Here is a 15933-nt window from a genome sequence, read left to right as displayed (position 1 = left end):
AGCTGTTTGAAATGTGCAATACGGATGCTAATGGCTCACAGGTGCCCCCTTCACAGCTGCCTTCATAGCCTTCCCAGGAGATGCCTGGGGGGGTTGTATCCCCTCTGCCCTCAGCCTGTGGATGGGGACTGACTATGAAGGGACATCAAAGCTCAGCCCCCGTCTCAGTCAGTCCTAAAGCAGGGGTTCCAGGCTTTTGTGGGTGAGGCTGAAGCTCGTCTCAGGGTAGAGCACGTCCCTGCTCAGCTCCTTCCTCTGCCCTATCCTGCTCCTCTCCACCTCCCTCCTCCTGACAACACCCCTCAATCAATCAGATGCCTCTCACTTCCCAGCTGAGGCCCTGCTTCTAGGGAACGTGGCCTGTGACTGCGGTAGAGCTGTGAAGAGTTCATCCACTCGTCCCAGGTGGGTCAGGTGCGGGGCCTGATATGGAGAGAAGAGAGAAGAGCCCGAGGTGTCCAGGGTGGTGGTGCAGGAGGGGAGTGGGGTGGGCGTGGTGCTGTAAGCCAAGGGGCATTGAGGATTTTACAAAGTGGTCAGAGTAGGACAGGAGCCCACGAGGCCCAGGGAGATGACTCCTAATATTTTCCTATTGTTTGTGCAGATGTGAAGCCCACTAACTTCAGTGGAGGGCAGCACAGAAGCCAAACACAGAGAGTGGAGGAGAGCAAGAGCTAAGGAAGAGGGAGGGAATGAGTGAGGACAAGGAGGGGCTTCTCCATCCCCCCAGACCCCTGCTGTGCCAAGGAGGGAATCTGAGCTGTAATCAGGCAAGGTCCTTGTGGACCCTGCCCTTGAGCCCCACCAGTGAGGTCTCAGGAGTTAGTTTGGGGGCTCCCGAGACGGGACAGGGCACTCCAGGTCAGCCTCAGTGGGGCAGAGGAAGAGAATTCTGAGGGGTCTAGATGTCTGAATATAATTGCTCTCCTGCCTGTGTGGTCCTGAGCAGGAGAATTGATCTTTCTGGGCCTCTGTCTCTCCATCTGTAATTGGGAACAATATTATCTCCTTTAAGGGGTTGGTCTGTCACTTAGGTAGAGAAGGAAGTTCAGGGACCTCATAGGGACCAAATGTGAATCTCAGAGGGTGAGGGAGTCAAGGAGACAATAGTTAGAGTGTGTTAGTCTCAGGGTACAGTGCTGGCTCGTCTATCAGTGTAGGGACCCAGAGAGACACTTGGAATCCCCATCAGAGCAGGAGGAGATGAATTAAGTGCAGCCCGTGCACACAGCGGACTTCCCTGAGAGCACAGAACTGGCCCCTCTGCACTAGCCTTTCCCATGTGGCCATTAGAAGGTAGCAGCTGGCACAGTAGGGTGGGGTACCCTTCAGACCGCCTGTGCTCTGACTTAGTGATGCCCCTGCCAGTCAGAGCCCAAAAGTCTCATCCCTCAGCCCCCATGGTCTCTCTAACCTCAGCCCGAGGGTGAGGGCTGCCCCGGTTCCTGGGGTCCTACTTGCAGCCCCCTGTTCTCCTGTGTGTCACTCTGTCTCTGTGTCACCCCAGCCAGAGCAGGGCAGGATGCTGGTAGGGGAGACAGAGGGCTACATTGTCACTTTCATGGGCCCTAGTCACTTTCACCTTCGTGGAGTCATTCATCCACAGAAAAGTATTAAAAATTACATTTTATAACTGCATTCATGTAAAGATGGATATAATCAAGGCTGCATTTTATATTATATGTATATTTTTTTCCTGAATATTCATACATAAAATGGGTACTTTAATATATTCTTTGAGGAAATGAAAAACATGTGTTAGCTAATGAAAGCTTCAAAAAGAGTTGGTAAAACATTTGAAAAGACTACAAAAACTACTGTTTCACAAAAAACTGAAACAGTTTTAATCATGTAAAATAAAATCCAATAAAAAACATATTGGGGGATTATATTCAGCTACAAGCAACAGGAAACACCCACAGCCATCTTGACAGAAGGAGATGCTTATTGTCACATGGAAACAATGGGTCACCAATGCCACTGCACAGTGCAGCAGAGAAACAAACTCTCATGTCATTCTTATTAGCGGCACCATTGTGAATGTCGTGGTGAGTCAGGAACACATACTTACTAGTATTACTAACAACATAAAGTGTTTCCTACACATATTAGACACTATAAAGATATAATCCAGAGAGGAGTGGAATCAGAGAATATTTCCAACCATAAAATACTGAAATAACTTTCAAAGTGGACACAAGAGGGCTTCCCTGGTGGTGCAGTGGTTGAGAGTCTGCCTGCTGATGCAGGGGATATGGGTTCGTGCCCCGGTCCGGGAGGATCCCACATGCCGCGGAGCGGATAGGCCCATGAGCCATGGCCACTGAGCCTGCGCATCCGGAGCCTGTGCTCTGCAACAGGAGAGGTCACAGCAGTGAGAGGCCCGCGTACTGCAAAAAAAAAAAAAAAAGAAAAAAGAAAACAAAGTGGACACAAGAGGCCTTAGAGAAAAAATTCAAACTCTGATGGATCTTTGATGTGTAAGCTGTGAAGATATCAGGGGAGACTACATGTCTATAAAAATGGAAATCTAGCATTTGTTGGTGGTGTTGAGGACACTCTTGACTACAAGGACACAGAATCTGGAAAATAAGCTGGGAGATGGTGTCCTTGAAGCTCCTACATATCTGCCTCTCTCCCAGTGTGCGGGCTCCACGATTTGAAGAATATCTTCTTTGCATCTGCTTTAAAATCGCACACAGGTGAGCTGTTGGTGAATGCTAACATGGAACCACAGAGGGGATAGATTCTGGAAAGTCTAGGTCCTAATATGACTCACAGGCAAGATATCTCCAACTCCAGATTTTTTGTATTATCACAAGTCTCACAGTCTATTCAACAAATACCAGTCAGAAGGAAATACAAAAAGCAAATAGGAAAAATCATAATTTACATAACAGTATACTCTTTGACATCCTAGTCATACATGAAATTTATTCCAAGTGTTTAACAGAATGGAAAATGGGAAAAGGCTCCTATACGCACCACCACCAAAGAGGATTTTTCTCAGTAAACAGGGTACAATATATACAATAGATTATATATCCAGGAACTGCCACACAAAACGACTAGGAAAGTTCCAACAAATACCAAACTGCCATTTTTCAATGGCCCATTAACAGAATGAATAGAACATTAAAATTTAAGCCTCACTGCATACTAGAAATACACTTAAATTCATCCATGGATCCAACAGGCTTCAAAAGTAAATAGAACAAAATAACTATCTGATTAAAGGAAAAATCACTACCTTTAAATGTTATGTACTATAGTTGAAAGACAATTTACAGAATTAATTCACATTAATATTCGTTTGTGAAATTAGTAGAAATCCACCATCGAAGGATACCCTTGAAGGAAGATCCTGAGTAAACACAGCATATTTATAAACTTTTTTTTTTTGGTTGCATTGGGTCTTTGCTGCTGTGTGCAGGCTTTCTCTAGTTGCCACGAGCCGGGGCTACTTTTCGTGTGGTGCGTGGGCTTCTCATTTTGGCAGTTTCCCTTGTTGCAGAGCATGGGCTCTAGGCACATGGTCTTCGATAGTTGTGGCACACAGGCTCAGTAGTTGTGGCTCGTGGGCTCTAGAGCACAGGCTCAGTAGTTGTGGAGCACAGGCTTAGTTGCTCTGAGGCATGTGGGATCTTCTAGGACCAGGGCTCGAACCTGTGTACCCTGTAGTATTGGCAGGCAGATTCTTAACCACTGCACCAACACGAAGTCCTATAAACTTTTAAAACAACTCTTTCTGGACTTCACTGGCAGTCCAGTGGTTAGGACTCTGTGCTTCCACTGCACAGGGCACGGGTTTGATCCCTGATTGGGGAAGTAAGATCCCCTGCATGATGCCCAGCCTGGCAAAAAATAATAATAATAATAATAAATAAAAGTAAAAACAACTCTTTCATATTGAAGGTTTTCTGGAACATTAGGCATAGATTACTTTCAATCAAGTTATCTCATGTTACTTACATTTATTTTCTCCATGGGAGTTTTTATATGTAAAGATATTGGCCAATTGAAGTGTTTCCCAGGCTGTTCACAAACAAGGTTTTATCTAGTAAATCCTTTTATGTTTTCATAAACTACTAAGATCAGAAGAGCCATTCCCACATTCATCACATTTTATGATTTCTGTCCAGTGTGCAGTCTCAGGTCTTTGAAGGACTGAGAGACAAATGAAGGATTTCCCACATTCCTGTCATTGATAGGGTTTCTGTCCAGTGTGAATTCTTTCATGCGCTTGAACATATGTGGAAGTGAAGGTTTTCCCTTCATTTTTACATTCATAGGGTTTTTCTTTTTTCTTTTTTTTTTTTTTTTTTTTTTTGTGGTACGCGGGCCTCTCACTGCTGTGACCTCTCCCATCACAGGGCTCCAGACGTGCAGGCTCAGCGGCCATGACTCACAGGCCCAGCCGCTCTGCAGCATGTGGGATCTTCCCGGACCAGGGCATGAACCCGCATCCCCTGCATCGGCAGGCGGACTCCCAACCACTGCATCACCAGGGAAGCCCATATAGCGTTTTTCTTAAGTATGGGTCCTTTGATGTATTTTCAAAACTGCTGGAGATCTATTACTTTTACCACATTGTTCACATTGATATTGTTTCTCTCCAGTGTGAATCCTTTCATGTATTTTAAGAGAACTGGGATTAATGAATACTCTCTCACATTCTTTATATTTATAAGGTCCATCTCCAGTGTGTGTTATCATGTGTTTCTGTAGGGTTATTTTCCATGTGAAGGCTTTCCCACATTCCTTACATTAATAGAGTTTTTCTCTGGTTTGGATTCTTTCATGACTTCAAAGAGACCAGGCAGTATTCAATACTTTAGAACATGTTTTACACACATACAGTGTCTCTCTTGTGTGATGTCTTTTGTGTAGCTGTAAGTAGCTGAAATGATTGAAGGCTTTACCACACTGCTTACATTCACAGAGTTTCTCTCCTCTGTGAATTCTTTCATGTATTTGAATAGTTTCAGGACTTTTAAAGGCTTTTCCACATTGTTTACATTGATAGGGTTTCTCTCCATTGTGACTGCTTTCATGCATTCGAAGACAACTGGGATAAATGAATGCTTTCTCACATTTCTGACATTTATAAGGTAAATCTCCAGTGTGTGTTACCATGTGTTTTCTAAAAGTTGTTTCCCTCGTGAAGGCTTTCCCACATTCCTTACATTCATAGGGTTTCTCCCCTGTGTGAGTTCTTTTGTGTAGTTGGAAGGATTTTTGATATTGAAAGACTTTTCCACATTGTTCATATTCTTAGGGTTTCTCCCCAGTGTGATTCCTTTCATGTGTGCTAAGAGAACTAGGAGAAATGAATGCTTTCCCACATTCTTTACATTTATATACCTTCTCTCGGTACTTTTGATACTCTCTTGGTTTGTCTTCAATGTGACATTTCGCGTGTCTATTAAAGGATGAATGATGCATGAAGACTTTTGCAGATGCACTGCATTCCCATGGTTTTAAACCAAGAGTTTTCTTCTTCAGATTGAGAGTTGGAATAAGGGTGAAGTTTTCTCCACAGGAACTACTGTCTTTACTTTAAGAGGGTCTTTCTACCATAGGACTTCTTAATTTTCTCCCGTGGTTTTTGTACAGATCTTCAATGTCATGATCTTCCTGTTTTCTTTCTACTGAGACCAGGTTCCGGAAGTTTTCCTGCATCACATCTCTGTAGAGTTTCCTCTGTGAGGAATCCAGTAAAACCCACTCCTCCAGGGTGAAGTTCACAGCCACATCCTCAAAGGCCAATGAGTCCATTTCGAGGTTTCCTGGGTCTGTCTGAGACCCTCCTAACGACTCCAAGGACCAATGCAGAACACAGAGCAACAGAAGGTACATGAGAGTTAACGGGCCAGTGAACCGGACAAGACATGCGACCTCCTGCACTCTGTATTATATATTCATTATATATTCGTTCTTCTCATTGTAAAAAAAGTTATTTAAAAATATTTTGTGGGCCCCAAAAGTATCATGGTCCCTAAGCAGTGTGCCTACTGTACCTAATGGATAAGTCAGTCCTGGGGAAGTGGTTTTCCTGGTAGCAGTGCAGCCACCCTGGCAGGGAAATAAATGCTGCTTCTGTCTGGGGACAGTGGGCACTTGCTGGAGCTGCTCTGAGATCACCCCCTCTGGCCATCTGTGGGTACTGCAGGGTAAGCGGGAGGCCTCATGGTGACTTTGAAGGCAGTGCCTGGGGGCTTCCCTGCCCTGGTGTCTTGTCAGGCAGAGGACTAGGAGCTGGGTTTCCCCTGGGGTACTTCATCCTCTCACTCCTGTTTCGACTGGATTTCATCTCTATTGAATGAGATTTTATTAAGACTAAAATCACACCTCTCCAGAACACTGGCGCCATAAATTTCTGTCAGTAAAACTGAGAACTAGCTATTAAATAGAATTGTTTTGTGCTAGGACAAAGGAATTGTCCTAGTTGAGAACTAGCTTTTACATAGAATTGTTTTGTGTTAGACAAGGCAATGGAGGCACAGAGAAGTTATTTAAAGCTGAGGTGATAGAGCTGACTGTTTGCCCTTAAATAACTCCATTTGTATTTCTTGAGACTAAGGGTAGCCTCTTATATAACTACAGAGCAATTATCAACTATGTACATTTACATGGATACAACATTTTTTCCTACATCCTGGCCCAGTCCCATTGTGTCAGTTGATAAAATAATGTGCTTTAGTTTACAGCATTTTGTCACCTCCGGTATAGGATTCAGCCTAGGGTCAGGTGTATCAGGAATTTGTGACTTCCTATTAGCCTCCTTTAATCTGGAACATTTCCACAACCTTCTGAATTTTCTTTTCTAAAAAAGTTTGTGTGTGTGTTTGTGTGTATGTGGAATGAGGTTGTTGGTTGTTAAGGTGTCAAGGTGTGTGTCATGTGTGAGGTGTTTTGAAGTGTATTTGTGAGGGTGTTGGTGTGGGCACAGGTGTGTTTGCTTGTGTATGTGTAATATATATGGTATGTGTGGGGTGTTTGTGGATATGTATTTGAGTGTAATTTTTGTGATGTGAGGTTGTATAGGAGAAGTGTGGGTGTGAGTTCGTGTGTGTGTGCGTAGGTGTCTGGGTGTCTGAAATGTGTTCGGGGGATGTGTCTGGGTGTGTGTGGGTATGTGTGAAGTTTATGAGGGTGGATTGAGTTTGCATGTGTGTGGATGTGTGTGTAAGAGGAGTGTATAAAGTGTGTGTGTGTGTATGTGTATATATGGCTGTGCAGCGGTGTTGTGAGTGTGGGTGTGCAGGCTTATGTGTGATTGTAGGGGTGTATGCAGTGTGGTTCTATGGACATTTGTGGCAGTGTGTTTGTGTGTAATTTATATAAATGAAAATTTTATGTATTCACTTTAATCTCCAAAAGTTATATTTATACTCATTAAAATATACTTTAAGCAGCATAAACAGAAATAGTGTTTTATTGACTCATTATTCCCAAGGGAAGGGGACAGCTATGGGGGAAGAGTTTGACTGAAGAGTAGAAGCAAGTTACAAATAGAATGTAATGCTTATCCTATTACTCAATGTTGTATCTTTTTTTTTTTTTGGCTGCACCAAGAGGCTTGCTGGATCTTACTTCCCAGCAAGGGATCTAACCCATGCCCCCTGCAGTGGAAACATGGCGTCCTAACCACTGCACCGCTAGAGAATTCCCTCAATGTTGTGTCTTTAAAATTAAAAAAGACATTTTATTTGGCAATAATTTCGAACTTATGGAAAATATCAAAAATAGTACTTAAAACTTTCATATTCTCTATTCCCAGGGTCACCTACATTTTGCCTAAATTGTTTGTTTCTCTCTTTCTCTTTCCCTCCCTCTCTCTTCCTCCCTGTCTCTGTCTCTGGCTCTGTCTCTCTCAGTGGTTTCTATGCCCCCAGGGTTTGGGTTTTACTCAGCTGTGTTCACATCACCAGATCGGGAGCCCATCACAGGTGCAGAGTGAGTGTGTTGCTCACAGTTCCCGGGGGTGGGGGGGAGGAGCGGGTCGTGCTGGCCCACAGGAGAGGACAGTGACAGGCAGAGAGCCAGGGCGGGGCACTGCGGGGAAGCCCGTGTGATGTTCTCCAGGCAAGGAATGGATGAGGCTTGAGAGTGAGGCTGACCAGGTTTAGGATCGGCTAGCTTGAGTAATTTCAGTGAGCTGGGGCTGGGGTGTAGGGGCTGCCCAAGTTGTTGATGCCTGACCCCGGGGCGATTAGGACAGGGGGTTAGAGTCTCAGCAGCAGAGAGGGTGGGGTGGGGTGCTGGTCAGTTTGCATGTGAAAGGCGAGCTGAGGGAGAGACTCTGCTGTCTCAAGGCATCTGCTAACCCTGGCAGGGGATGTGAAAACATCAGAAACAGAAAGTAGAAAACCTGGTTAACATAAGGTTTACATAATGTAATCACTGACACATCTGGATTATAACCTCATATCTCAAAGCTCTTTTATACATTCAGTTAGTACCTTATTTTTCCCTCTTTTTCTGCCTTCTTTTGATTTTAAAAAAATTATTTATTTATTTATTTTAAAAGATTCTGGCTTGTGGGATCTTGGTTCCCTGACCAGGGATCAAACCCGGGGCCCTAACCACCGGACTGCCAGGGAATTCCTCTTTTGAATTGTTTTTATGATTTTTCTTTAGGTCTGCTTTTGGCCTACTATTTATACTTCTGTTTAAATACTTTTATGTGATTGGCCTAAGGTTTACAGAATACATCTGTAATTAATTGCATCTGTATTCAATAATATATCACTTCAACATGGAGTGGAAGGAGCTTCCCACAATGCACTGACAACATTGTCCAGTGTTTTCATGTGTAGGTGATGTTTTGTTGATTGGGAAGCCAAAGGTTTCCATCTGATGCCTCTGCCTTGTGTATTATCAACAGTGCAGGAGTGACTGAAAAATAACAGTACTCAGAGGCTAGTTTCAAGTTTCAAGTTTCTTGACACTATGAGGGTGAATCCACAAAACTGAATCCCTCCAGCATCAAAGTAAAATTGCTGCCTTTTACAAAGTAATGAACTTGATGTTCCTGGTACTAAGACTACCCCTGTGCCAAACTTGAAATGCCTATTAAAACCTGACCCTCTCTGGTTTTGTAGTAGAAAAAGCCACACTCCACGGGGCTCTGACCCTATGCACTCCTAATGAGATCTTTGACCACTTCTCTCCTGGCAAGGGTGGCGCTTCAGGCTGTCTTTTTTAGGTTACAAACGTGCGCTTCAGGACTTTCCTGGTGGTCCAGTGGTTAAGACTCTGCTCTTCCAATGCAGCGGGCACGGGTTTGATCCCTGGTCGGGGAAGTTCTGCATGCCATTTGGTGTGGGGAAAAAAAAGTGACTTAATCCATCTATAATGCAGTTAATAAAAATATATATTTTTAAAAAGGTGCCGTTTCAGCCAACACTGGCCTTACCACGTCCTTTAAATTAATCTGTGTTGTTTCATTTGGTGGACATTGCACACAGTCAGGTAGATGATCTGGCTGAATGGCTGTGGAGATAGAGGTTTTAGGATGACCACTACCTCTGACTGTGAGGGGTGCTGCCACCAGGGAAAAGCCACGGTTAGGATGGTGACATTGGGAAAAGTGCACAGTGGGAGTCCTCCAGGCTCCCCTGCGCAGCCACATGGTGGCAACAAAGCAGTTTAGAAGAGAGGGGTGGACGGGCCAGGAGATCACCGCACGCCAACTAAAGAGCTGTGGACGCACAAGTGCTTAAAGAAAGCAACCAGCAGGCTGTACAGACTGCCTCCCACTCAGGCCAATTTGTCTTAAAGAGCCTTTCCAATGACAAATGTTGGGGACTGAGAATTATGCAGCCTGGAATGGGATACTACCTCCCATTCAGGAGGCATCGCTAGCTTGTTATTGGGCATTAGCGGATGTTAAGAGCCTAACAGAGAAACACCCCTATCATGGGAAGGGTGAAAAGTGAAAACACCAACAAAATGACTATTTCCCAGAGAAGAGGTAAATGGGGTATTTAGAGTGGAACATCTAGAGGGAAACGTGGCTGGTCACGTTCCAGATGTGGCTCTCTCAGATGTGGGGTCTGTGTCAGAGCTTCTTGGGGACTTTGGCCCGCCCAGGTTCCTGACGATGCCTGATCCTTCAAGGCTGAATCAGCTAAGTTAAAGCCAAATGTGTGGGCTGTGCCACTGCAGCTGCTCAGCCTCAGAGACATCTGTTTACACCTGTGCACGAAAAAGGGCCTGCTGTCCAGAGTCTCTGACCCTCACCTCCAAATTCGGATAGGAGGAATTTCTCCACGGGGGAGAGGAGGGCCCTCTGTGCAACTGTAAGAAATCTTCCATTTTACAGACAAAGAGGAGGGGCAGCTGGTGAAAGTCTGGTTTAAGTTGACATAGGTGGTCGGCAGGTTGGGCAGAGGCCGGGATCAGGGAGCCAGAAGCCAGGGCACTCAGCCCTGGCCCTGCTCTTTCTCTTAACCACTCTGCTCTGTTTGCCCGGAAGTCCTGGGCTCTGGGGCCAGGATGAGGATGTGTCTAAACACAGGTGAGGCTGTGCCTCGTCCAGTTGGGGGTTTTAAGTGCAGAGCATGATGGGAAAGGATGGCTGGCTCAACCAGACTGGGCGGGGGAATAGAGGGGAGCTGGGAAAGGTGGGAGCCCCAGGTTGGGGACGAGGTGGTGGCAACACTCTTGCAGCAGCCTCTGCAGGAGCCTCTGCTCCCGTCTCTTGGCTGGTGTGTCCTCTGTTGGGTTAGGAGCGGGCGTGGAGAGAGTGCCCAGGGCCCAGCCTGACCACCTCAGGGCACAGCTACTGTGGCCTCAGAGATCCTCCCTCGCTTGATGCTGCTCCTTTATCCACCCCCCGCCCCCCGCTTCCCTCTCCCCCTGCTTCTCTCTCTCTCTAAGCAAGAGCCTGGAGAGAGAACTGCAGGAAAATGGAGCCACGTCGGTTTCTCTGAGGTCATTGTAGCTGGGTTCACTCTCCCGTACTGCTGAGACTTCCACCAGAGCAGAGTATTTGCAAGGAAGTCACAGCTGGTGAGAGGCAAACCAAGAATTCAAACACACGTCGTCCTGACTCCAGAGTCCAAGGACCTGGGTAGCCCTGGGGACGGCTTTCTGGCCTGTTGATACAGCTGCTCTTGAAGGAGCATCAGTTATAGGCCAGTTGCTCCCAAGGTCTTTCCCAGGGTTGACTCCTTTATCAGACCTTGTCCTTGAACAACCGCTTGCCTGTCCCCATGAAAGGATGGGGAAGGGGACCTCAGCCCTAAGGTTTAGGAAATGCAATGGTGCAGAGGCAGGAAAGCAAAGGGAGGATTACAGACACCCAGTAACCATGTGTATTGCTAATTATTTTCTACTGTAATCACCTACTTTTCCTCCCTTGACTTGGGGAAAGGACACAGCTTGACCAAGAGGCCACTGGGGCAATGCGTGGACTGTGAAACCAGGTTGCACAGAAGCCCACCTCTCCTTCCTTCTCCAAGGCTGAGTGCGCAACCAGCACCATCCATCCAGGCTGCCACCTTCTGAGGTGCCCTGGCCATGCCCCCAAGAGTCCCGCAGGCCGGCTGAGTCCGGGAGCTACCCCACGCCTCACAGCCACATGGTCGTTCCTCCAGAAAACTGTACAAGAATCTCCTTCTTGGCCTGTGGCACCTCTATGGCTTTGGCCCATGATCTTTCTGGCTGTGTTCTCACCCCTCCCACACTGACCTCCCAGCCTGGTGTCTGATCCACAGCACTGGACAGGGAGCCACTTGGGGTCAAATCAGAAGAGACTTCCTGAGGTTGTGGGAGCCAAGAGGAGGAGGTGCCGTTTCTGGATGGAGTTCAGGGAAGCCTTCCCCAGGAGGAAGCGCAGGGCAAGCAGAGGGGTCAGGCGCAGAGATGGGGAAGAGCAGGGGGCTGAGCGCTGTCTGAGCGGTGGCGGTGGATGGGGCAGCCTGACACCTGAGGCCTGCAGGGAGGGGGCTGCGGACAACAGGGAGCATCGAGACCCAGACCCTGGTGCCCCTGCCTCAAGGCAGCGGGGGAAATGGCCAAATCAGTGCTTGGCATGAGCCCCTAGACAATGGTGTGGAGGGCGGACAGTGGTCTGGGGAGAGCCTGGAACCAGAGAAGGTGGAGTCCGGAGGCTGTGGCTACGCTTGAGAGGAGAGAAGACCGTGGTAGGAGCTGGGCCGGGCTGGTGGGAGGCCAGAGGGAGTGTCCTCAGGAGGAAGAAGGAGCAGGTGGGGCTCCCAGGCTTTCAGCTCAGGGCTCCTGTGGCGGCACGCAGCCAACAGCAGCCAACAGCCCAGTGCGGACAACCAGGGGCACTCATGGGAGTCTTGAGCTCAGAGATACAGACCAGGGAGGTGTGTCCTTGATAACTGGTATCTTCAGAAAGGGTGTCCCCGGGAATGTGTGAGGACTGGGAGGAGAAGCAGCCCGGACGCACCTGTGCCAGCCCTGCCTCTTAGGAGGAGGGTCCTTGGAGGAGACCGAGCAGGAGCCACGGGAGAGGCAGGAGGGCACCCAGGAGATTGGCATCTGGGGACAATCGGTCAAGGGCCATTTCAGGAGGACAGAGGTGTCTCTAGGGTCTGTATAGTCGAAGACAAGGCTTGAGTGTGAATTTGGATCCAGTGGGGACTGGCCAGCCTGCAGTGGTCTTGAGTGTGAGAGATGGCACTGAATTGGGGTCCCAGTGCAGATGACCCTTCCCATGCTTGGTTGAGGAGGGGTCAGGGGAACAGGCCATGTCTGTTGGGGACCTGTGGAGAACTCCGTAACCAAGAAAACAGTGAGGATGAATCCAGGACAGGAGACAGATGGAGCCAAGCCCCTGGTTGGCTGACGGCTGGACCCAGAGGACAGGATGGAGGAGGTTGAAGTCTGCCTAGGGACAGGCTGGGCGGGTAAGACTCTAGAAGGAGTTGGTACTGTCCTCCATTCATCAAACTTTAACTGAGTGCCTCTTGGGTTCCAGGCAGTGCCTAGAGTTGGAGGTCGGTGCTGAACACACTCCTTTACCCTATCCCTGCAGAGGCCAGAGTGTGGAGGCAGAGGGGACGTAAGACCGAGCCTGCTCCTCCCTCTCCTGGAGGACTCAACGCTCTTGAGCAACCCTGCCTTTGACACTCCGCATGGGCCCCAGGAGAGGCCAAGACGTTTTCAGGGAGATGGAGAAACCATTTCTTCACCTTCACGGGAGGCTTCCCTTGCCCACTGCCCAGCAATCCTATGAGGCAACAGCAGGGGCTGAGGCAAGTCCTGCTCACAGCCGGGGAGGAGATCAGGGATGGGGCAGGTGAGGAAGACGTGTGGTTGGGCCATTGCATCAGGCCCAGGAGGGACATAAAGGAGGGTCCTGCTTGCTGGGAGGAGGCCGACTTGGGGACCATGGAGACTCAGAGGGCCATGCTCGTCCTGGGGCGGTGGTCACTGTGGCTACTGCTGCTGGGACTCGTGGTGCCCTCGGCCAGCGCCCAGACCCTCAGCTACAGGGAAGCTGTGCTTCTTGCTGTGGATCGCTTCAACGAGCGGTCCTCAGAAGCTAATCTCTACCGCCTCCTGGAGCTGGACCCGCCTCCCAAGGCCGTGAGTCAGGAGGGGCCTGGGGAGGGGGCTGTCTCCCACTAGTCTTGGCCACACTGTCACCCCCTCTGCTCAGGTTGTGCCTCCTGTCAGGAAGGCACTTCCCCTCTAGGTGGGCTCCCACCTCTTCCAGGGGGTCCCCTCCCAGCATGAGGCTTCCTGCCTTAGCATCTCTACTGTGAAAACAGGTGCCCTGTACACCCTGTTCATGCTTAAGGGCCTTCTGGGAGCTCCAAGGACGGAGCGAGGGGTGTCCTTGGCTCTGTGATGTGACTTCCTGGTTTTAGTCCCATCTGCTCGTCATTGTCTCCCTACCAGAGAGGGCTCTGCTCAGCCTGGCGGTTACAGTGATGAGGCCTCTCCCTGCAGACGGCCCCTGACTTCCTTCAGCCCCTCAGAGGTGCAGGTGGTCTCAACAGAGGTGGTGTGCGGCCCGCTCCTGTTCTCTGTGTGCCCACGAGGCCAGGAGTGGGCTCTGTCCCCTTCCCCTGTGCACCCAGCACCAAGCCAGGGGCCAGGCACACAGGAGGGGCTGGAGAGGCTGCCGTCTAGGTGGGGGCAGGGAGACAGGTCAGAGAAGGAAGCATGAGTCTGAGCTCAGTCTCCTTACGTTTATCCTTGAGCAGGACCAGGACCTGGACACTCCGAAGCCTGTGAGCTTCACGGTGAAGGAGACCGTGTGCCCCAGGACGACCCAACAGCCCCAGGAGCAGTGTGACTTCAAAGAGAATGGGGTGAGGCTGGGGCCTGGGGGCACTGGTGGATGCTTCCCAGGGATGTGAACAGGGGACTTCCGGGAAGATTTCCAGCCCCTGGGTTGAGTTTGGGAGGTGATGACCCAAGGGTTCCAGTTTGACCTCAAGCCTCCCTTTCCAGCTGGTGAAACAGTGTGTGGGGACTGTCACCCTGGACCAGTCCAAGGACCAATTTGACATAGACTGTAATGAGGTGAGTGGCCCCTTCTGTGTTGTGGAACTGATAATGGGATGGGTTGTGGAGCATCCTTTGGACCAAATACCCGTTGCCCCTTCGAGGGCAGAGAATGGCCCTCCTACCCTGGTTCCTCCCTCACCCGAGCCACAGGCCTCCAGGACTGGCTCTGCCATCCCTTAGAGCAGTGGTTCTCTAAGTGGGGTCCCACCCGGGAACATGACAGAAAGGCAGATTCCCAGGCTCCACTCAGACCTCCTGAATCAGACTCTGGGCTGGGGCCCAGCCATTTGCATTTTCACAAGGCCTCCAGGGGATTCTGACTGCTGAATTTGAGAGGTACTGACTGGAGTAATGGGCTTTCAGCCCCTGCTCCCGTCCAGCTTTGCTGGGATGGACTTGTGATCCTGGGAAGACCCTTGCCGTCCGTGGGCCTCAGTTTCCCCATATGTCTGTGGCTGTAGGGATTCAACCACATGCTCCAAAGGTCACAGCTTAAGGGTGAACAGGGCCCAGTGCTCCTGGTGTGTCCGTTAGGGGGTTGTTCATGTGGGGAGGGAGGGGTCTCGTCTTGACCCCTGCCTAGTCACAAAAGAAACAAATTTCGTTGTGGCTCACAGCTTCAGAGTGTCAGGATAATTCCTTTCTGGCGTACACGTTGGCGACGGCCATGGCGACCCCTGTGGTTCCCGCCAAGGAACCGCTTCCGAAGGATTCCCGGAAAACGGTGAAGGATTGCCTGATGTCACACCCATTAAGGGCTTTTGGTGAACCCTGAGCCCAGGGAAGAGTCCTAAGGGTCTGATATGTTCTGGCTCAGACTTCTGGACGGTGAAAAATAAATTCTTGTGAAAACAACTTCCTCCAGGCTTCAATTTCAACTTTCTCATTCTTACCACTTACTGGGACCAAGTCCTTACCTCTGGGATGCCTCCTCTGTGTGTGTGTGTGTGTGAGTGTGTGTGTGTGTGTGTGTGTGTGTGTGTGAGAGAGAGAGAGAGAGAGAGAGAGAGAGAGAGAGAGAGAGAGATCACTCCTGTAAAGACAGTCATGGAGGGGGCCCCTGTTCCTTCCAGGCGGGCATGAAGAGAGGTATCAGGGTCAAGAGGTCCAGCACAGCGTCTCCATTCTCGGGTCCCTCTCGTGCCCTTCACACGCCTCTGCCCTCCTCCTCCAACACCCAGTAGGGGCTTAAGGAGACCTGCTCTGTGTGCAGTGCTGGTGGGGATGCTGTCCCTGCTCACATGGAGGTGACAGTCCAGAGGGGCCAGGCATTTGTTAAACACTCACAGAGACGCAGTTCAGTCTCAGGGCTAAGCCCGCAGTTACAATACCCATAGTGTTCCACTTCTTGACAATCTGAAGTCTGGAAAAGCCTATCCTTTCTGGCTTTTCCTCTGGCATTGAGACATATCACTGTTTCTTTAGCTGGGTCTG

At 49.2% G+C, this 15933-nt stretch overlaps 2 protein-coding genes across 2 annotated transcripts; one reads left to right on the top strand and one right to left on the bottom strand.

The window, feature by feature from the left end:
* Positions 1-5129: 5129 nt before the first annotated feature.
* Positions 5130-5787, bottom strand: LOC131764118 (zinc finger protein 124-like). Its single transcript, XM_059077124.2, has 2 exons — positions 5587-5787; positions 5130-5225 (listed from the first exon to the last, which is right to left on the bottom strand). Exons 1-2 carry the CDS (start codon positions 5776-5778, stop codon positions 5130-5132), a joined length of 288 nt encoding a protein of 95 aa, XP_058933107.1. The 5' UTR covers positions 5779-5787.
* A 7584-nt stretch (positions 5788-13371) lies between these two features.
* Positions 13372-15227, top strand: LOC131764117 (cathelicidin-4-like). The gene is made up of 4 exons (XM_059077123.2): positions 13372-13569; positions 14193-14300; positions 14443-14514; positions 15117-15227. The coding sequence occupies exons 1-4, from the start codon at positions 13372-13374 to the stop codon at positions 15225-15227; spliced, it is 489 nt and encodes a 162-aa protein (XP_058933106.2).
* The last annotated feature ends 706 nt before the right edge of the window (positions 15228-15933 follow it).

Source organism: Kogia breviceps, chromosome 10, assembly GCF_026419965.1.
Source record: "Kogia breviceps isolate mKogBre1 chromosome 10, mKogBre1 haplotype 1, whole genome shotgun sequence".
NCBI lineage: Eukaryota > Metazoa > Chordata > Mammalia > Artiodactyla > Physeteridae > Kogia > Kogia breviceps.
This window is presented reverse-complemented; position numbering and strand designations above follow the sequence as displayed.

Coding starts and splice junctions, on each gene's coding strand:
- LOC131764118 (XM_059077124.2), bottom strand. CDS start 5,778: ATGGACTCATTGGCCTTTGAGGATGTGGCTGTGAACTTCACCCTGGAG. Junction 5,226..5,586: donor ACCACGGGAGAAAATTAAGA/AGTCCTATGGTA, acceptor AATCCTTCCAAC/TACACAAAAGAACTCACACA.
- LOC131764117 (XM_059077123.2), top strand. CDS start 13,372: ATGGAGACTCAGAGGGCCATGCTCGTCCTGGGGCGGTGGTCACTGTGG. Junction 13,570..14,192: donor TGGACCCGCCTCCCAAGGCC/GTGAGTCAGGAG, acceptor ATCCTTGAGCAG/GACCAGGACCTGGACACTCC. Junction 14,515..15,116: donor TTGACATAGACTGTAATGAG/GTGAGTGGCCCC, acceptor TGTGGCTCACAG/CTTCAGAGTGTCAGGATAAT.